This window comes from Fusarium tjaetaba (genome assembly GCF_013396195.1).
Source record: "Fusarium tjaetaba strain NRRL 66243 chromosome Unknown NRRL66243_c0000362, whole genome shotgun sequence".
Classification (NCBI taxonomy): Eukaryota; Fungi; Ascomycota; class Sordariomycetes; order Hypocreales; family Nectriaceae; genus Fusarium; species Fusarium tjaetaba.
Genome location: NW_023501558.1, coordinates 1 through 20,764, shown reverse-complemented (window position 1 = coordinate 20,764; position 20,764 = coordinate 1). Strand labels below are relative to the sequence as shown.

General features: G+C 47.6%; 9 protein-coding genes across 9 annotated transcripts; 4 read left to right on the top strand and 5 right to left on the bottom strand.

Annotated features, from left to right (window-relative positions):
* Positions 1-167: 167 nt before the first annotated feature.
* On the bottom strand, positions 168-3,654 carry FTJAE_12827 (uncharacterized protein; the record flags this gene model as incomplete). The annotated part of the gene is made up of 4 exons (XM_037345911.1): positions 168-1,136; positions 1,278-1,909; positions 2,608-2,962; positions 3,010-3,654. The coding sequence occupies 4 exons, from the start codon at positions 3,652-3,654 to the stop codon at positions 168-170; spliced, it is 2,601 nt and encodes an 866-aa protein (XP_037200145.1).
* Positions 3,655-4,084: 430 nt separating this feature from the next.
* FTJAE_12826 (uncharacterized protein) lies at positions 4,085-5,080 on the bottom strand (the record flags this gene model as incomplete). Its single annotated transcript, XM_037345910.1, has 3 exons — positions 4,085-4,144; positions 4,198-4,857; positions 4,919-5,080. 3 exons carry the CDS (start codon positions 5,078-5,080, stop codon positions 4,085-4,087), a joined length of 882 nt encoding a protein of 293 aa, XP_037200144.1.
* A 1,484-nt stretch (positions 5,081-6,564) lies between these two features.
* FTJAE_12825 (salicylate hydroxylase) lies at positions 6,565-7,935 on the top strand (the record flags this gene model as incomplete). The annotated part of the gene is made up of 3 exons (XM_037345909.1): positions 6,565-7,054; positions 7,106-7,481; positions 7,545-7,935. 3 exons carry the CDS (start codon positions 6,565-6,567, stop codon positions 7,933-7,935), a joined length of 1,257 nt encoding a protein of 418 aa, XP_037200143.1.
* Positions 7,936-8,139: 204 nt separating this feature from the next.
* On the top strand, positions 8,140-9,474 carry FTJAE_12824 (uncharacterized protein; the record flags this gene model as incomplete). Its single annotated transcript, XM_037345908.1, has 1 exon — positions 8,140-9,474. One exon carries the CDS (start codon positions 8,140-8,142, stop codon positions 9,472-9,474), a length of 1,335 nt encoding a protein of 444 aa, XP_037200142.1.
* A 102-nt stretch (positions 9,475-9,576) lies between these two features.
* On the bottom strand, positions 9,577-10,532 carry FTJAE_12823 (levodione reductase; the record flags this gene model as incomplete). Its single annotated transcript, XM_037345907.1, has 3 exons — positions 9,577-9,935; positions 9,984-10,409; positions 10,466-10,532. The coding sequence occupies 3 exons, from the start codon at positions 10,530-10,532 to the stop codon at positions 9,577-9,579; spliced, it is 852 nt and encodes a 283-aa protein (XP_037200141.1).
* Positions 10,533-11,586: 1,054 nt separating this feature from the next.
* Positions 11,587-12,800, top strand: FTJAE_12822 (uncharacterized protein; the record flags this gene model as incomplete). The annotated part of the gene is made up of 4 exons (XM_037345906.1): positions 11,587-11,736; positions 11,783-11,887; positions 11,940-12,322; positions 12,368-12,800. 4 exons carry the CDS (start codon positions 11,587-11,589, stop codon positions 12,798-12,800), a joined length of 1,071 nt encoding a protein of 356 aa, XP_037200140.1.
* Positions 12,801-14,148: 1,348 nt separating this feature from the next.
* On the top strand, positions 14,149-15,521 carry FTJAE_12821 (uncharacterized protein; the record flags this gene model as incomplete). Its single annotated transcript, XM_037345905.1, has 2 exons — positions 14,149-14,729; positions 14,783-15,521. 2 exons carry the CDS (start codon positions 14,149-14,151, stop codon positions 15,519-15,521), a joined length of 1,320 nt encoding a protein of 439 aa, XP_037200139.1.
* A 265-nt stretch (positions 15,522-15,786) lies between these two features.
* Positions 15,787-17,019, bottom strand: FTJAE_12820 (ankyrin and het domain protein; the record flags this gene model as incomplete). The annotated part of the gene is made up of 1 exon (XM_037345904.1): positions 15,787-17,019. The coding sequence occupies one exon, from the start codon at positions 17,017-17,019 to the stop codon at positions 15,787-15,789; it is 1,233 nt and encodes a 410-aa protein (XP_037200138.1).
* A 601-nt stretch (positions 17,020-17,620) lies between these two features.
* On the bottom strand, positions 17,621-20,065 carry FTJAE_12819 (uncharacterized protein; the record flags this gene model as incomplete). The annotated part of the gene is made up of 3 exons (XM_037345902.1): positions 17,621-18,674; positions 18,722-19,657; positions 19,719-20,065. The coding sequence occupies 3 exons, from the start codon at positions 20,063-20,065 to the stop codon at positions 17,621-17,623; spliced, it is 2,337 nt and encodes a 778-aa protein (XP_037200137.1).
* Positions 20,066-20,764: the final 699 nt, after the last annotated feature.

Sequence of the window (20,764 nt, the reverse complement as noted above, 5' to 3'; positions counted from 1 at the left end):
TTTATTTTGACACCTTATATCAGTTCGGTATTTTCTTGCCCCCGAGGCGTGGCTATCGCTTGTATATCCTTGTGATAAAACAGGAAACGAGGAAATCTCATTCAAAAGCAAACACTTCGCAAGACAATCTGTTTCTGGAATCCCTGCTGCATATCCCTCTTATTTGATCAGTGATAGCTGACTCCAGGCCTCAGCTCCATTCGATCATGATGCATCGAGTTCCTTGCTTCCTTCAGCCGAAAGCGTACCCTCTCGCCTCTACCGCCGTACCTGTCGCCACACCCATCGACAGCCAGCTCAATGCGTTCCTTGACATCTCCAGATAACCCTACGCCGCTAAGAATATCGCGCTCGTCAAACATATGCCCCGACAAGACACTGATGAGTCCAAAGCCCCCAGATACAGGGGATGAACAAAACGCGTTGCGTATGATAAGAAGTATCAAGCCGACAATAGGCTGGGCGAGAAGAACAATTGCAAGTAATGGAGACCTTTTGAGTACCGTGACAGTCTTCCATGCTTTATCAGGCCGATCATACTCGAACTGCTCACGTTCTCCAGCTTTCAAATCGTTAACTGCCGAGCCAATGTCACAGAAGGCGGCTAGTCGAGACCAAAAAAGAGATGACACCACGGCCGCGAACCTTGTCGGAGCTGCTTCATTCAGATTGTCCGTCAGCAGGTCACTGACAAAGTCGCTGAGCAAGTATCTCGCATCATTCAGATGAAGAGTACTACGGCTCTTAGGAAATGCTTTAACAAAGCTTCCAGCGCAGCTGCCCTCGATAAGATTAACCGAATTGGCAGTGATCTTCCACTTCCCGGTGCACTTAAGCCGTTGGCTCGTCAACTCGAGCGCTTCCTTCTGAAACCGTGCCTTTGAGGGTTTTATGTTCCAAAGTTCTTTCGATTGCCCGACATGCGGTGTGAGAAGGACGAAAAACTGGTCTACTTGATCTTGAGGCCATAGGGTCGACAGCCACTTTTTCTCTTTATAAAGAGATATGTTCTGAGGCGCGTCGTCATCGCTTGAGTCAAAACGCTGGTTCCACCACGTATCATTGTCGCGCTGCTTGTCAGCTTCCTGGTCGAGATGCCAAGCCAAGCCAAAGACGTTAGCAGACACGGTGTATGACTGCTGTCCCCGAAGCTAAGCCCTTATGCTCTTGAGGTAAGATGGACTTGGTCCGTCCAGCATGACAACTCTCATGGTATCATCCGTCAGTAGGAGCATGTTAAAACCAAACGGTTGTGGTTTAGAGGGTAACTTGGTTACGTTGGTAAACATGAAGGGGATGGTAGCGTTGACCATGAGAGACGCGCCAGAGGCAAAGTTAGCAAAGCCAATAGGGCCAGTCAGACCATATTGGCCGCCACTGGCGTGTACTTGAGTTGTAACCTTTCCACCAACGAAGCTCTTGTATCCAACACTAAGAAGTAATGGGAACGCAAGAGATGCGGGGAGGAGTAGTGTCCATCGCTGACTCCCGCGCCGCCCGTTCAGAAGGCTACCCAAGATACTCTTCTTGATGATCGAGTCGTAGTTCTGGAGGAGGCTCGCCCATCGCGTTTCGAGTTGCAGAAAGACGATAGTTGACAATCTGGCGGTGCAGAGATCCATGAGAGAAAGCATCAATCCAACGACGATGAGCTGATACTTTTGCTCCAAGCTCACTGCAGTCGCTGGATGGAAACAACAAATGATACCAACGATACTGCAGCAGAAGCTCAAGATAAGTGCTGCTATCTCTGAGAGGTCGCAAAGTCGTCTCTGAATAGGATTACCGAGTCCGCGATGCTCCTGGCTGGTGTTGAAGGGCTCGTAAGCGGATACATCGTCGCTTGACCTGATTTTTTGGCGAGAGGACATATGAGGGAAGGCATCCATTGAAGAAGATTTTATGATATCTGTACGGATTAAGAGGCGAAAGGAAGTCTAGACTGAGACGAAAAAGAAATCGGTAGAATGAATGCAGGTAAAGCGAGATGTAATGAATTGCGGCTGAGAATCATGGTCCTTTATTTCCAGAGCAAATGTCGCGAAATAGATAAATGCTGCGACGAATGAGATGATGAATCCTTGATTCTGGTCAGATCATTGTCGCTTCTGCAGCCTTCTACAGGAATCCTTTACAGTTGGGTGGTATCGTTGCCAAACAAAGTGCAACACGATACCAGCTGGACACCAACCAACACTTATATTTGCCATGATAAGAATCAGGCTCTAGCAAGAATGAGCGCCCACTACAGTCTATGAGCTCACAGAGTGAGGTTTCGGATACTATGTTGGATAGAAAGTATATAAAGCTTCAGAGCTCAATCATAACATTGATGAATAAACTCGCTACTTCAGTAGTGTTGTAAAGTCCCTCAAGATCATTTGTCGCAAGTGGCGAAAGCTCCGGGGCCTGATTTCTAACCTGCAGTACTGAAAGTGGCTGGATGAGCTGAAAATAAAGTGGTTGCCTCAAAAGCGACATGTGATAGGACAAATCAGGCCTTCCGCTATTTATCCGCGATATCCAGAAAGCCCAACATTGCAGCAAGTACTTTAGAACGTCAGCTTTTTGTTCTGCAAAGATTGAGTTCTATGAACAAGGACCTACAAGCGCCAGCTGTTACGATGTATGAAGCTGTTCCCCAAGCAGTCTGTATCGTTGCCAGATCGGTCCAAGCCTTTGAGTTCAGCCAAATGCCGATGGCCAAGCTCAGCAAGACTGGAATGAGTACCACGATCGAGATGCGCGTGACGGACCAGTCTAGTACCAGCTCAAGGCCATATTGGCCCTCGAGTATATCAAGTCTCTTGTTATTCAAGGTGCAGTGTATCCAGTCTGACCAGGCTAGGGATATATATCGAGGAACATGCCATCTTCTATAGGTACTCATAAACAGCTGTAAGTCAGCGACTCCATTGTCATCGAGGTTGATGTGTTTATGCGTCCCAGTATCAGCATCGCACTAAGTCATCAGCATCAGTAGAAAGCTACTCAAAAATATGAACAAACCTTGTATATTCTGAAGCCTTTTAAATGTTTTAGCGAGAGAAGAGTTCCTCTCATTCCACGTAGTCGGAAAGTCGCCCAGCGGAGCTTGGAAAAAAGCTGGTCAGGCTTATCGACGAACACAACTCTCTCCTTCGGATTGGGATTACCGCGGAGGAACAAACCCAAGACAACGTATGTTGGTTGGATCCGCGACTCAAACTCAATAGCTGATGTGCGCTCGATACCGAAAACAGGCGTCGAAATGGTCGTCTTCCACTCGATCCTCTCCGCCTGCGCCTGTCGTGTAGGTGAGGTTTCGCCATCGACAGTTCCATGCTCTTCATCATGTCGTTGTATCGGGTCCATTAGCTCTTGATAAGCCTTTGGGTACGGAAACGTCGCGGTTTCGTTGATCTCATAGTTGGAGCTCAATTGCGGCATTCCCTGGGCGGCAGGAGGCTGTAAGAAGAACTGGCTCTTGACATTCCACTGATGGCGAAGTGATCTAGTGCATGGATTTCGCTGTTCTACAAGACCATTGTAATCGAGATGCCCTATGCCGTATGAGAAATAGGCATGCCAGGCTGTAGTGGGGATGGGTCCGGCGGGTGCTGGCTGGGACAGGGACACGGGTGCATCGTCGGTATCGTCACTAGGTAGCGCCATTATCAATTGCGAAAGCGAGTAGATATGTTTCTTCTTATTTGACCGATTATCTGTGCAGTTGCAGGAATGAACCCCGCGTAATGAGCATTGAAAAACGCGTTGGCGATTCAATCTTCAGCCGCAAGCCACCAAGAACCCTCCAATGAGACGAGACACTGAGGTTCTGTCTGCAGCGCTGAATGAATCGGCCAATGAAAAAGGTCCACTGCCAGCCTAAAGTACTTAACCCAGCGCTACATTCTCAGAGTGGCTAACTGAAAAGCCCAACTGAGAGGGAGGTCCGTTCAGCTAATGATCATACGCCTACAACGCTGGAGCTGTAGCTCACGTTGATGGTTTCTATCCAGGCCTGCGTCTAATATTCCCGCTATAAGATTTCTTTAATGATATATAATTATTAAATGAAATTTATTCCATCATTCTATCTCTCTTAGTCAAGGTGAGATGGACCAGGGAGGCCTCCAAAAACTGGCTGACGATCGTAGCTGAACTGTAGGACCCCATGTCAGTAAGATTATGATGGCTACATAGAGAATACCTTACCCTTACTCCCTTTTCAACATCCATAACGAGAGCCTCTTGTGAGAACAGGATAAAGGATTTGTGCAGGTCGATAGTGGCCTCGTCTGCAACGTGCTTCTCAAGCTCTGCCTGGGCCTTCCTTACCAGCGGAACTGATTCAGGGCCTTCAAGAAAGATTTTATAGACGAGTGCATATTGGGGCATGCTTGCGCCGCCAAAATAAGAGTTCAAGTCGAACTGGTCAGAAACAGCACCGACGTTGCAAATCAGTCCCCAGACTTGATCCTGGCAGCAAGAGTTGATTGCATCAACCAAACGAGGGGTTACCGTCTGCTCCAAGCTTTCTCCGTCCTTTCTGTCATCTGGTGTGGATATGAAATACATGGCAACAGTAGAGTCGCCGGAATCCATAGCACCTGTCACAGCCCCAGCTCGCTTTACAGCAGCCGCGGTTTGCAGTGGAATGTTCTTCTCATATGCCATGAGAACAACACTCGTTTCGAAATCTGCGAAGAAGGGTCCGTCTGGCGCAATAGTTGTTTTCACATAGTCGCTGGAAAAGCATTTCTGAACATGATCCCAATCTCGGAAGAAGAGTTCTGTGGTGTCGTCTCTTCCAACCCAATTGTGATTGGCGTTCAGAGGACCATCAGATCGGGATCCAAAGGCCGAGTCAAAGACCTGGGTTTGGATGTACTTACTACGTATGAGCTTAGCAACTTCGTCTAAATCCATGGATTACCATGTCGGTTAGTGGGAAGTCGACATACTGAGGTTTCTGGTCCTTATCCTCTATAGCATCAGATAGACTTCCGTGGATGCGGAATCGATGGTCAAAGAATTCTTTTCGTGTCATATTAGGCTTACGCCTGCCAGTAGCAATTTGCTTAATATGGGGTATCATGGTGTGAGCAAGCCTAGGTTGTAACTCAGGCGACAATAATGATTCAGGATGATGATGGTGGGTGATTGCCAAGCTTCTATATAAGTGCAATCAATGTAGCTCGGTTGCATAATGAAGGAGGTGGTAGAGGAGATATTACGAGCTGGTTTTATGTAACAACTCATAGCCAAGCCATCAGCTGACTTCGGCTCAGGCGGATGCCTATGCATAGTGACAAACTTACAAGATCTACAATGTGGAGCCGACGAATATACCCAGTGAAAGAGGGGCAGGGCTGTTGTGAAGGAGCCCCGAAGTTGAGCTGCAGGAATTAGAACGTGGAGCCGATAACTGTTGGCCCATGCATGCATAGTATTACGGAACCTGTATTGGGAGACTGTAAATAGGACAGGGTTGGTATATAGCTACAGCACATCTGGCGACTTGAGAAAAAGCCAAAGCATCGTACTGAAGCTAAGCATTCGGGCGGACCAGATGACTACAAATACTACCCAGATAAGGACGGGAGCTGAACTGGCACTGCTTCTGTCAAGAACCTTCTTTAAACCCAAGTGTAGGTAACTGCAACGAGTAGCGGCATAGACAGCAAATGGAAGGGTAGACGATCCAAGCAAGGGCGTCTCAGATTTGATCTAGAAGCACAATCAGCCCTGTTATCTTCAGCACTCTATGGACCCCCCGTTCATGACAAGCCTTTTGCTTTTACTTATTTTCCTGCAAGAGCTCCCCTGAACCGGCGCTTCAGGTTGATGGGAGGATCCGCCATTAAAACCAATTGATCTAGTACTCTATCAAGGTCATCCCCTTGGAACCTTTGGGACTCTCCAGGGCCAACCCACTATATCCACCCCGAGGACTCAGGGGAGTTTGAGACTCATTGATTGAGATTTGCAGAGATACCAGTTGAGTCTAAGCATACTATAACATGAAGAGGGCAGGGTTAAACTTTTCTCGATCTTCTTCCAATCTAAATGGTTCATTGGTGTTGCCAGCGCCTTGACTTTCATTGAGAATGTCCAGAATAATGCGGTTCGTACGTCTCTAGTTGTAAACGTCCGATGATAGCTACTTTGGTAAGCCGCTTAGTCATAATGAATGGTATAATCGAGAGGTCAAAGCTCGTCCAGAAACAATCGCAGCGATATCCTTCGGTATCAAGGCTCGGCATCTAACCTTCAGCGAAAGGGTCATGTTGCATGCACTTCTGGTCCATATGATCAACGATCGACACTGGGGCTGGTTATCTGAGATCCCGTACTCGTAAAGATCAGTAACCCCAGAAGTATAGGGATGTGGGGAATACGGGACGGGAATATCGGCGTCGGCATGTGGAGAAGACATGCCGGCTCAAAGAAGGCGGAAACTGGAGGACCCAGGGTTTGAAAACGGAGTTATCATGGGACTATGGTAGCACTTTATGCAGCTAAGCAAAAAGAAAAAGTCCAATCAATTCAGATTCTCCCAAGTTAAAACAAACCTTGATCATGGCTATGCAGGAGAGTCCCCTCGACGTGGTCATCATTGGCGCCGGGCTCGCCGGCCTTTTAGCCGCCCGAGTACTACGCGAGAAGCACAACGTCAAAGTGTACGAGCGGTCCTCTTCACCAATCGAGGTTGGTGCCGCTATTAATGTCGGTCCAAATGGTGTTCGGATTCTCGACACCCTTGGTTTCGACCGTTCAAAAGCTGGGTCGCTTCCCGTTGCGGCTACCAAGGTCTTCACGAAGGAGGGCCATCTGCAACTTGATGAGAAAAATAGCTATGTAGAGAAATATGGCGCCGACTGGCTTTTTCAACATCGGGCGGATCTAAGAGGCGAGTTTCTCCGGCTGGCGACTGAAGATACTGGTGTTTCTGGTATTCCAGGGAGACCGGCTGAGGTGCTTTGGGATCAGAAGGTCATGGACATCGATCCAGAAGAGGGCAGAATCACACTTGAATCAGGGGAACAGGTCAAGGCAGATCTCGTAATTGGTAAGTTGTTCAAGCATGGCCTAATTGAGCTAGTAAACTGACGCGCGACAGCTGCGGATGGCATCAAGTCCATGGTGAGGCCATACGTCGTTGGTGATGCTGCGTTCCAGACAGCGAGGCCATCTGGCTTATCAGCCTTTCGTTTCACACTAGAGCTTGACGACATCAAAGCAGCTCTCAAGCGACTACCAGAAATCTTACAAGCGGACCAGCCTACATGCTTGTCCATGGTGTATTCATTCGACAACAGCATGCGATCTGTTGTTATGTATCCCTGCCGGAACTTTGAGCTGTTCAACTTTGTGTGCATCGTTCCAGACAGCAGCCTCAAGAAGAAGACAACAGAATCTTGGACGGCATCTGGGGATGAGGAAGAGCTTATGTCACTGTTCTCAGACTTTCCCTCTTGGGTGCACGATTATTTGCGGTAAGATGCCCCTTGTTTCATCCAATATTGTAGTACAGAAGCACCAACTGACCTGAACAATAGAATCGCAAAGAATATCAAACTCTGGCAGCTTCGAGACCAGGACCCGTTACCAACCTACATTCGCGGTCGGACGGTTTTGATTGGCGATGCGGCGCATGCGATGACGCCTCACCAAGGACAGGGCGGAACGCAGGCTGTTGAAGACGCAGAGGGTTTCAGACTGTTTCTGCAGAATGGCGTCACCAGTGAACATGTTCCTGAGCTGCTGAGAGACTTTGATTCTGTCCGTAGACCACGGGCAAGCCAGATCCAGAATAATACCAGAAAGGCAAAGAACAAAAGGACGGCGGAGGAAGTGTACATGTTTGAGAAGATAAATTGGACCTACGGTGGCATTATGGAAGAGCTCAAAGCCGTGAAAGAGACTACAGGAATGCTGATATGTAAATAGCTCTTGTTATAGTAATAATAAAAGTATTGGCAAGGCTTCTAATCCTCTCACTGTGTTAGGTATCCACTAATTATACGCCAAGGCCACTGAGCGAAGGATGGGGCTTGCTGCCTAGAGTCAGCACTAGCGGTCTTTAAAAATGCCACTCAACGTGCAGTCGTAATCTGCCCGCTCACAACATCCCAACTTATCGATTAAAGCATCATGGGCTACTCTGAAGTTCTCTGCCACATTTGTGGAGTCAGTTTCAACATCAACCGCTCTCGAACAGACAATGAGCCTCGAAGCGCAGCCTGGGGTTATCAGACCCTTGCGATGAACCCTGAAAACAGTCACGGGCGGTGGGGATGCTACTACGTGAAGAGAGATGGAGTTCAAGACCCTGGGGCTGCGTCACTGGAGACAGTCAAGTATATCCCGCCCAAAATGGAACCAGAAGATTCATCCGACGATGGATGGACATCGGACACGCCCGATGATGAATGGGAACACATCGCTGGGCCAGAATGCGACTGGACTGCAGCCTATAATGGAAATCGCATCTCTGCAGAGGCCATGAAGCACTGCCAAACATCTCAATGTCTTGTCCCAAAAGGCGATGATTGGCAGCCCGAAAGAGGCGATCAAGAGTTCGAAACTTCGGGCAAATTCTTCTTGAGCGGTTTGTCTGACGATATGCCTAGTCGAGATATTGGCTGGCCATCTGTTTCTCCCGCGCGTCATGACATGGACGATGTCAGAGCTGAAAACATCATTTGGGATGCTGAAGATGCGGACGAGTACGGCATGCCCTTTCATCCAGCTTGCTTTGAGATATTCAAGCGAGCCTCTTTGTACCGATATGGAAGCGTCGATGTTGAATGCTTGATGAAGTGGTGGCGTCTTGAACCAGAGTACGAAGATTTCCATGGTTTTCCTCGTCATCCTGCTGTTAAACAGGCTGCGGAACAGTGGTGGAGTCATGAACGCGGAGGAGAATTCCTAGTGGCCAACCCTTGCTTCGTTCCTGGACTAGACGATCTCCTGCATTCGACACAGAGCGTGGAACATACCCTTGGGAATGAGTCTAGTCCTTTTGGAACTACCGTGTCAACAGAACCAGCCCCTTCCGACCCATTTTCAAAGCTCCCTAGCGAAATGATTCGTGAGATCCTCGTCCATCTCAGTTTCAAGGACCTTGCCAACCTGCGACTTACTTCTCGCGTGTTTCTGCATCTGCCGAACACGGTTTTATATGAGTTGACAGTTCGAGACACTCCTTGGTTATACGAGGCATGGTCGTCGTTGCGTATCTCTTTCTGGGCGACTACAACTCAGGCAGAGATCGAGCAAGTGATGGGACGCGGGGGTAGCATTAGTACAACTCCTCATCCAGTCAAGATACTCGGCAAAGGTGAAACAGACTGGCTCCGTCTTCAAATGGAGGTGTCGAAGAATTGGAAAATCATGCCCGGGCTGCAGAATCGACGCAGAATCTGGAATGATTGCCAAGAGATCTTGAACCGGGTGGACAAATACCGAAAGCAAGGCAAGATCTGAGGGCTTTTGCGCTTATAACGCTCAGTAGGGAATTGTAGCCGCTTTCAATTTAATAAACTGATTTAACTCGCTAAATAACAACCAAATCATCCACGACATACTCTAACCGAGCTTTGAGAGACGGTCCAAAACATCGTCCTCCCAAGGATAATCATCGCTCTTAATCTTCCCAAAAGTCGGCAACAAAACGGCCTCATCAATCTCGGCGTATTTTCCACGCTCAATATGCACAAGCTGTCCGTTCTTGGACGAATCAGCCATAAGGAAAGCGGCGCAACGTGCGACAACAGAAGCAGGCTGCAGCTCAACGTTGATAGCATCAAGAAGAGCCTTGAGCGATGGCAAGACACTGCTGTCTGTCCAGCTAGGTGCCAGTGTATTAACGCGGATAGGAAGTTGAGCTGCGGCGAGCAGGGGCACGAGACCGCGTCCCCAGCCCAGAACACCGTGTTTAGCGGTGGCTAGGGATGTTAGTAAAACACAATGACGTTGGGGCTTAGGTAACTTACAGTAATCCACAGCTCGAACACGCTGCAGACCAGTCGTCGAGCCACTAATGAGAATGCTACCTCCCTCAGGCTGTTGTCTCAGATAGTTAATAGCCAGCGTCGAAGTGTTGATGACTCCCTTCAGGCTAATGTCAAGAAGTTGATGCGAAGGCTCCTTCAAGTCACCATTCTCATCAACCTCAGTAGCCAAGTAATCCGTCCTAGGTCCGATACCAGCATTCGCGAAAACATGGTCAATACGACCATAAACCTCCTTGGCCTTCTTGAACAGCGCAATCAAATCACCCCAGACTGAAACATCGGTCTTGACAAAGGTAAATGATCCCTTGTGCTCCTCCGGGGGAGGCTGCACATCACCGCTGACTACCGAGGCGCCAAGCGACAAAAGCAAGTCAACAGTGGATAAACCAATACCGGAAGATCCTCCTATCAAGGATTCATTAGCTCGTGTTCCGCTGGTCGTGTAGGGGGGCGTTGTATACCAGTCACAATGACAACCTTGCCCTTGAGGGCCTCCAGCTTCTGATCGTCGATGGTAAACTCAGCCATTATGTTATTCTTGAAACGTGAAAGAAGCAGAAAGACGCGGTGAAGAGAAACAGCAGCAGTGGTCCTGACTAAAATACGAAAAGTTACATTGGCCTTTTCGTCCACACCGATTCAGGGTCCTCGGTGGAACCGGGGAATCCGCAGCAACTCCCGCAAGTCGTACGAGTTCCTCATCTTGCATTAACCGTTGGTGGGTAAACTATTGTTTCTGCTCTGTAGTCCCGAGTCTAGTCGAGGACTAGATCTCATAACCCATGCTTGGTATCCATATTTCCTGGGCATGTACGCGATCACGTGTTTTGAAATGCTCATTTGCCACTGGTTCTCTTGGTGGAATAAACGGAGAAAGTCGCCCGGGGTGTTGGTTCTGTCGGAAATGGATCTCTGCAGAAGGATCTGATCGGCCCTGATGTAACAGATCAATACGAGGAGGACATGGAGACCAGAAGATGTCTTTGCTTGCATATATTTTTCTGATTTACGCTTTGAACATGACTATCTCTTGGCTTCGGACACCAGTCGATCATCCGCAGACCAAAACACAATCTAATATGAGGCTGACGAAAGAACACTAGGACGTGCGGGCCGCCCGGGGATAAAGTGGACGTTCCAGAAAAAGCAGCCAATATCTTAGCCTCGGAGCCATTCGCGGTCAAAATGCTCCGCAATTATTGAACTAAAACTTTTGAGACAACCGTTGATTCGAGTTCGTCATCACTCAGGACCCGTCCTCTAATTGGCCCTCTATGTTAGAACCGGTACGCTAGCTGGGGTATCCGAAAATGAACGAGCCTCAGAAACGAACGCGAGAAATAACTAAACATGCACAGGGGGATATTCTAGTGGGCCTCTTCAGAGTGTTTATGTCACGACGCTGCGTATGCAGGTTTTCCTGAGGGGCTAGGGGCATGGGTAGCGGCCCAAAATTTCCGGGACGTTGGGTTATGCCGCTTGATATTAAATCTGGCAGATAGAGATCTCGAAATCGTCCCTTACCTTGTTGTTTGTTCCTTTGTTTATTTCCCTTTTTCATCGTTCGCCTTGAATCACCAGTATGGCTCCTGTAGCCGGTGAGGGCGTGCCCCTTCTATGGATCACTATTGTGATGCTCATCCTATCGTGGATATTTCTTAGCGCGCGGCTGGGAGTTCGAAAATGGAAGAACAATCTTGGGTTGGATGATTGGCTGATGTTTGGGGGCTTGGTATGTATTTTGGCGGACTTTGAAGATTGGGACTGACGAGAAATAGATTCTGTATACGGTTACGGCTGCGCTGGTTATTACGTGCTGTTTCCACGGAGCAGGTCAACATAGAGATGCCATCGAAGCAAAGGATGTTATGATGGGAACAAAGGTACGTGACTTTACAGTAGTCATCGTGCACTCGCTAACGCATCGCGTCCCAGCTCTTCTTCATCGCTCAATTCTTCTACTCCGCCTGCTCCGTCCCGATCAAAGCCAGTATCTGCGTCACCATGCTCCGAATTTGCGATGCACGCCGTCGATTCGTCTGGACTCTATGGGGTCTCATCGCCATGACTGTCATCACCGCCATCATCTTTATCCTCGCCACAGCCAACATCTGTCATCCGATCACAACTCTCTGGGGAGAAACAACGCATGGATACTGCAACACGAAGCTCAACAGTAGTGTCGGGTTCTACTTCTCTGCTGTGTCGATCATAGTAGATTGGACATTGGCTATTCTTCCTGGTCTCTTGCTGTGGAACATCCAGATGAAGAACAGGGTCAAGCTCCCGGTCATTGTCATGCTTGGACTTGGTGCTTTGTAAGTTACGCATGAGATCCTGCTGGCAAAGCTAACATCTTGTAGTGCCAGTTGCGCAACCGTCGTCCGCCTCGGCTACCTCACACTCTACAACAACCCCGAAGAATTCATGTACAGCACCGGTGCAATCGGCCTCTGGTCTATTGTCGAAGAGGGCATCGGAATCATCGCTGGATCAATGCCTGCTCTTCGTCCACTTCTCAACCTCCCCATGTTCCGCAGCACTTACGCCAGCAACACCGGCTCCAATGGAATCTCGAGTCGAATGAACCCACCTCATGTCTCTGGCAACAAACATACACGAATTGTTTCTGACAACCAAAAGTCGAGTTTGGAGTTGAATGACTTTCGATCGGGCATGACAACACGAGTGGGTTATGGCAATGATGATAAGATTAGGCAGAGTATTGATGATGGAGATAGTCAGAAGTACATCTTGAAGCAGACGCGGGTTGTGATGACCACTGAGCAAACATAGATTCTAGGATAGCGAATTTCTGAGATTAGCAATGAACTGTTTTCCATCTCACCATTTTCTTTAATTCGCAATCATGCATGCCAAGCCAGCGCGATGCAGCAGGAATTCCTCTCAATCTACCATTTACCCACCTGGGACTCTAAAACTCCTTGCGAAGACGCATATAACAGAGAGCTGGTATTTTTATTACTAGAGTGTAATTGGAAGAATGAAGTGACGTTGAAAAGTGAGGCGGATGAAACAGCCTACCCGATTTAGAGAGATGAGGAGCCGGCCTTTGTATGTCTTGTTGGTATCCCTGCTTGCTACCCTGCAGTAACTGGATATTGTAGGAAAAAACACCCACAGAACTTATTACCTCGCTTATTAGATGCTAAATGCTAAATGCTAAATTTACAATAGAATAATTATATCCATTGCCATATCGACATGCAGAGTCATTAACCAGCCGAAGGCATGCCTACTATGGGGCAGTATAATGTCGTGATCCACAAGCTATCACGATGCTGAGACGCCCATAACATGGAGCTTAGACTGGAAGGTAAATATAATGCATGAGCAACAGTCATATCAACAAGCAAATAAAGAAGTATCGCCGTGTTTTACCAATCGTACACTGATATCTTGACTTCAATCTCATGTCCATCAATCATGCCGGGTCAATAGCCATGCCAAGTCTTTAGACCAGGGTCTGCAATAGGTGCGCATGCACGGCATAGAGCAGATCATGCGGGGAATCCCAGTCATTGCCAACAGCATCTGACTCGGTATTGCTAAAGAGCAAGGTAACCTTTGCATGTAACCTGATTTCTCTTGTGAAGGATCGTGCTCTTTAGCCGGAAGACTTTTTATAGTTTGTTAAAAGTCAGATCTGGTTTAAGTTCGATCAACATCCAACCTGTATCACGTTGAAACTCATATCTAAAAGAGAGTAGATTGTGATACCCTCAGAGAGTCAAGATGAATAGTCTGATAGAGCTTGAGTAGAGGTAGTGTCGCTAGTGAAGGCTCCCGAGGTAGGCCGAGACATCACCCCTTAGATTTAAGCATACTTTCAAACTTACATGATGTATTTAGCCTGTCCCACCGGAGCAAATTCAATCGGTAGTTCGTTCTCATGTCCTTGACCCTGATATTACCTGTTTAGGAGCTCCTGCGGGGGATCTGCGTCCCGGCGGGGGGAATTGTACGATCTCTGTACCTTGTAATGGCATAGAGCCAAGACTACCAACTGGGGAATAGAAATGATAAGTAGCGTACAACGCGCCGCAGGTGGCATCAGATAGAACTACCATGGTCCTTTTCATCTTGGCCTGAGATATAGCTTTCAAAAAAATCTTTGTCCAAAATGCGCCACGCCACTCTCACCACTTTGGTGCTGGCTCTGGCCACCAACGTCGCTGCACAGCAAGGCACAGCATCTGTCGACCTCTCCAAGAACCATGGACCGGCGAAAGCCTTAGGATCAGGCTTTATCTACGGCTGGCCTGACAACGGAACAAGCGTCGACACTTCCATACCAGATTATTTGGTCACTGACATCAAATTTAACTCAAACCGCGGCGGTGGTGCCCAAATCCCATCGCTGGGTTGGGCCAGAGGCGGCTATGAAGGATACCTGGGCCGTTTCAACTCTACTCTTTCCAATTACCGCACCACGCGCAAGTATAACGCTGACTTTATCTTGCTGCCTCATGATCTCTGGGGTGCGGATGGCGGACAGGGTTCAAACTCCCCGTTTCCTGGGGACAATGGTAACTGGACTGAGATGGAGCTATTCTGGAATCAGCTTGTTTCTGACTTGAAGACCTATAACATGCTTGAAGGTCTTGTGATTGATGTTTGGAATGAGCCTGATATTGATATCTTTTGGGATCGCTCGTGGCCGCAGTTTCTTGAGTATTATAATCGTGCGACCAAACTCCTGCGGTAAGTCCTCCAGCGATGCATATGCCTTCCAGAGAGCTGACTGTTCGAATTAGAAAAGCACTCCCCAAAACTCTTCTTAGTGGCCCAGCCATGGCACATTCTCCAATTCTGTCCGATGACAAATGGCACACCTGGCTACAATCAGTAGCAGGCAACAAGACAGTCCCTGATATTTTCTCCTGGCATCAGATTGGCGCTTGGGAGCGTGAGCCTGATAGCACCATCCCCGATTTTACGATCCTCCGAGCGCAATACGGCGTGCCTGAGAAGCCCATTGATGTCAACGAGTACGCTGCACGCGATGAGCAGAATCCAGCCAACTCAGTCTACTACCTTGCTCAACTAGAGCGTCATAACCTCAGAGGTCTACGGGCGAACTGGGGTAGCGGATCTGATCTGCACAACTGGATGGGCAACTTGGTTTACAGCACCACCGGCACCTCTGAAGGGACTTACTATCCCAATGGTGAATGGCAAGTATACAAGTATTATGCTGCCATGACAGGACAGAGACTCTTGACGAAAGCATCGCTGGATTTAAAGTTTGATATCTTTGCCACTAAGCAAGGCCATAAAATCAAGATCTTAGCTGGCACCAGGACCGTTCAGGCAAAGTATGACATCAAAATCAGCGGTCTAGGAGCAGTAGGACTCCCCAAGAAGGGCACGGTGAAGGTCCGAACGTATCGGTTCGACTGGGCGGGGCCGAATGGCAAGGTAGATGGGCCTGTTGATCTGGGGGAGAAGAAGTATACTTATTCGGCCAATACGGTGAGCAGCCCCTCTACTTGAACTCTGCTTTAAACACAGACCTTTACCTCAAGTTTAGTAGCCGAACTAACTTTGAGTCATAGCTGATACTTTCTGTCAACCCACCTACAAATGCTACGGCGTTTGCTTACGAGTTTTCCGTATGAAACCACTGACAGAATTTGTTTTGGACGGCGACGAAGATGAAATAGCAGATTCGTTACTTCATAAGAACAGTCTAAGTTGCGAAGTATGACACAAGGAAATAGTAGGAAAACTCAGCCTGCTGAACTTTGAACCCAATAAATCATTCATCAATCGAATCTCGTCGAACCCTCTTTGTCCTTGATCTTAACTCAAGTGAACGTCGCTTCTTCGAACCCGGACTCCCAAGCAAAGACCACACATGAAGGTCAGAAGGCAGAAAGGTACCACTGTATGCCTCTCGTCTGAGAAATTCCATTATAGATGAGAACGGAAGCGCATCCATGCCGCAGTAAACAGTGATTGCTCGTCCGAAAGCAACCTCATGCATAAGTTCTTCCCGCTCAAACCAAGATCGTTGTAGAAATCTGATGATAGACGACTTTTGCTCCTTGGAGGGAATGTATGAGCATCCAACGTTTGTGGTAGAAGGAGTATCATCGGACATGGTCTCATCCGGGTCTTTGCCATCAGCTCGAAGGGTTGATAAGATGGCATCGGGCGCAAGCTTCGTTTCGTCGCTCTGAACTCCAACCCATGCTATGACAGAGCTAGCACGGCGGTAAATATGTTTAATCAGAAGGCCATGATTCGTCCGCTCCTCCGGATTGTTCTGATCGATGCAAATTGCATCAATCCACATCGGTCTCCCAACCCTGATAACTTCAGGAACAGCCGCCAATTCTCTCTCCTCTGGCGTCTTTTGCATCTTGTACGCAATCTCCTCAATGTTCTCCCAATCCTTTGGCTTGTTGTACGTAATGTAATCCATCGGTGTTTTGCCGTACGAGTCGATTACTCTCATACTGGCTCCATAGTCGAGAAGCATGTTGATGATGTCAAAATGACCAAGTTGCGCTGCGTGATGTATCGCCGTCTTGCCAAAACAATCCTGCGCATGAATGTGAGCACCTTGCTCCAACAACTGTTGAACCTTGGGTCGATGGTTATTTTCCACGGCTGTCATCAACTCCGTCTCCAAGAAAAGCTCATTGCGCTTCTCAACGGGATCGTTGACTTTGTGAGCCATCTTAAGAGCTTCATAAATGTTTCTTGGAAGAAACATTAGTTTTCCGTCGATGGTGACGGGATAGAGATGCATTGGTCCGTATTCATCGATATCGCCTGGATCAGCACTCTCTGGGTTTCCCCATGTTGAAGAGATGAGATCAAAGTCTGGAGTCTCATGTATTTCGAATGTTTCTGTGATGAATTCTAGTAGAGGTTCACCGAGAATTGAAGGAGGTGAAAGCTGCCGTGGTCTTTTGATGAATGACAGTAGACGAATTGAGGCTGGTGAGGAGAGATTTGTGTATGAAGCGCTGGTGAAATCCATTGGGGGCGCATTGATTGAGGGCATCATATAGCTAAATGAATCGTGATATTATGTGTGACACTCTGTCTCTTGGTGGTTATTATTGTATCTTTATTCTCGTTTTTCTAATGTCAGCAACATGAATCCTTCCGCTCAGATATGCATCGTGTGCCTATTTTAGTGCAGGCGGAGGGCGTTCTGCCTAGCTCAGCCCTTGTAAGTGGAGAGTGTTCGCTGTCAAATCTGTCGGATTTGACTCGGCTGCCTCCCCAGCCACCGAATATCCTGACAAACAGACAGACAAGCAGTATCAAAGGGTCTTTGGATCTAAGGCGTTTAACTAATCATGAGATTTATTCCAAAGTCCCAATACAAGTTATTTAATCTAATAGCGTCGTTTTCTGCCTGAACCCTGCTGGGCTTATTGGCTAGTAAGTATTATAGCGTGATATCCCTATAAGTCTTATTAATAGCTTAATACATTTTTATTCTCAGTTTATATATTAGCTTTAAAACACTATTGAAGGGTCTAGCTCGAAGTTTAAATAGCTTGCTTTTCCTTAATTAAAGGTAAGATAATTATTTAATAATATAAGATACTAAATAATAGGAATTGCTAAAGCTAGAGAAGGGCTGCAAGTACAGCAAGAAGAGAAATCATCCTAAAGACATTAGCACTAGCACTGCTAATAACAGGAACAGTACTAGGGTAAGATCCCTTGGCGCCAGGAATATTAAAGCTCTGAGATTCTCCTTGCGTACCAGAACCGGAACTGTCCTTTAAGCCACCATTAGGGGTGCCATTGGGGCTAGTCTCAGATCCACCACCAGACTCTCTGTTAGAACCGGGGATGGAACCTCCGTTATTAGAACCAGAACTGGAGCCACCCTGAGAGTTGCCGCTGTTACCGTTATTAGAACTAGACTTGGACCCTCCGCCAGAGGCCCCGTGAGGAGTAGTCGCATTCCAGTTCACCCCCTGATTAGGTCTAACAACGATGTGCTGAAAGGGGCAGTCGTATCCGCCACAAGTAGGTACCGCATCATTGCAATTATCAGGGGTACCCCAAGAATGTTCCCATGGCTGATATACAATCTTACCACTGGGGCAAGTGCTGCAACCTGTATCCGTTGGCACAAAGAACGAGTTATAGTTATACCAGTCAGGGCATTGCTGCGGTTTGTAAACCGTAATACTGTCACAGCTGCCTGCGGAACAGAATTTAGGAATATACCTCTGACCACCAGCGCAGGAGCACGGTTCAGAGATATAGACCCATTGACCGTCACAGTCACTGCCGTTGATTTCGATCATGACGTAGACAGTAGCAGAGTTAGTCGAATGGCACTTTCCGGCAGAGCATACCAGTGTGGCGGTGATAACATCGGTAGCTATGCTTGAAGCTCCAGCATTAGTGACAGTGGTGGTAAGAGTAGTGACAATGGTCCTCTGATCTGTCGCTGTTCGGGTAACAGACTCGGTAAGAGTAACGCCAGCCTCGAGAGCGACGTAGATAGTAAGAAGAATATTGCTGGATATATCTTGGCGAATCCGAAGCTTAGAGTCAGATTCACCTCCACAGAACTGGGTGTTGTCTCCAGGACACTCGATATCGCACTGGTCGAGGGGGACCCGGCTAGTAGCAGAACCGACCTCATCACCACAGTAACAAGAACTATACGAGTCAATAGCCAGGACTTGGAGTATATGGATAAAACTTACGTATCATATACGCCAAAGTAAGTCCGACCAGCACAAAGAGTAGCACAAATATCCAGGTCCATCTCGGGGTTAGATTGAGCGAGAGTAAAGGTAGGGAAGCCAGCACTAGAAGCAACACATCCAAAGAGAGTAAAATCGCCGACCTCACCGGGAAATCCAGCAGGCAAGGTAGCAGTTACAGAAGGAGAGGTACCAGTAGCCGTTCCTGTAGTTCCGCCCTCCAAGTTGGTAGAACCATCTGCACTGCTAACCTCGGTGGCAATCTCAGTAGGGAAGATAGTCTCGCCTTCTGAATTGGTCGTAAAACTTCCACTATTAGTACCAGTAGCAGCCCCAGTAGTCAAGACAATCTCTCCACTAGACAGGGTAGTAGCAGTCTTACTACTGGTAGCAGGAGTAGTTTGAGTAGGAAAGATAGTCTCCCCCTCGGAGTTAGTCGTAAATTTAACACTATTGGTTATAGAAGTACCAGTAGGGGTACCAAGGTTAATCGAAGGGATAGGGGTTGAGACTGCACCCTGACCATTCTTGACAGCAAGTCCCTGAAGGAGTAATTCAACATTTTCACCGTTACAAGATTGTCGGAATACAAAATCAAATTCATCCTTCGGGGGAAGAGGGTTGGTGGATATTATCAAATTGCCAGAGCTCCCAGTTATTGGGACAGCAAGGACAACCTCACCATCGGCGAAGATTTCAAAAACACAAGGGACAGACTCAGCCCGCTTTCTGCGTCCTCCGGTGACGGATATGACATTTGTGATAGCGATACGCGGGGCTCCTATACCCAAAGCAGAAGCGACCTCAGGAACAAACTTGGTTTTAAAATCGACATACGAAGTATTGTAATCAGTTGCGATTGAGAAAGGCCAGTTGATGGGCTTAGGGATCTGGCGCCGATTGAGGGTAGAGACAGCGGCCACGGGAGACATGAGGCTAAATTTTTATCATGTTAGAATCACTTTGGTTACTCTGGTGGCTTATGAGTAATACGTACATACTGGCGCCATCAGGTGGCGGGTAAAACGAAGCACCTGGGCCCAATACGGCGCTTCGTAGATCGAGTTCAAATGATGCAACGTTTGATGGGGAAGTAGTAGTGCTGGTCTCGATGCTGGTGGTGGTCTCGAAGCTACTGATGCTCACGATGATATTGGTGCTCTTAGTGCTGCTAGAGCTTGAAAGGCGGTTGGTGGTCCCAGTAGTAGTAGCAGTAGTAGGGATAGAATAAGAAGTAGAAGAGGTTGAGCTTTTAACAGCAGAGGTACTGGAGTTGGTGAACCTTGTAAACTGGCCAAACGCACTGGAGACGCTGGCCAAGAGGAGGCCTGAAGTTAGGCGCATAATGAGATAAGGAATTAAATAAAAGGGCTGATTGAGAAGGAAATATAGAGGTAAACGACGATGGGGAAGACAGGACGTTTAGTTTGGTTTAAATACATCAAGCTTTATAAACAAGACAGCGCATGACTGTCATTATGTGTGCTGCTCCCATCCGGAGTAATCACATTCCTGTTCAAAGCTACCCCTACAGTAACGCAACCGTTGAGACTTATGGCTGAGCGCTTAACCCAGCACAGCTTCTCAATCGATTGCTTGGCACAGTATTTTGTTGTGAGGCATTTCCAGCGCTCGAGACACATAAATAACGTTGTGTTATTCAGGGTCTCAAGCTAAACCTGTAGCAACCACCTTATCATCCAAGATATCCGTTTTCGCTTGTGACAGCCAATTAGAATTCTAGCTTAAACTACAGTAATGGAATTCCACATATGCAAGGCTCAATAATCCATCCGGATTTATCTTAGCGTTTTACCTAAGGTTATATCGATAACCGTTCCAGCCGTTTTAACTGCTAACTGTCAACGGATAAAGGTTCCAGGTCTCTGGTAACTTTATAGCTTTGATCTGGAATGCATGTTATAAGCGAGATTGTGACAGCAAGCCCGCATTCGTCCAGCGACTCATACCCGCATAGCCGGCTATGCGATTAGTATTATATACTGTTAAGACCTGATTTTATAAAAAGGTCTTATTATATAA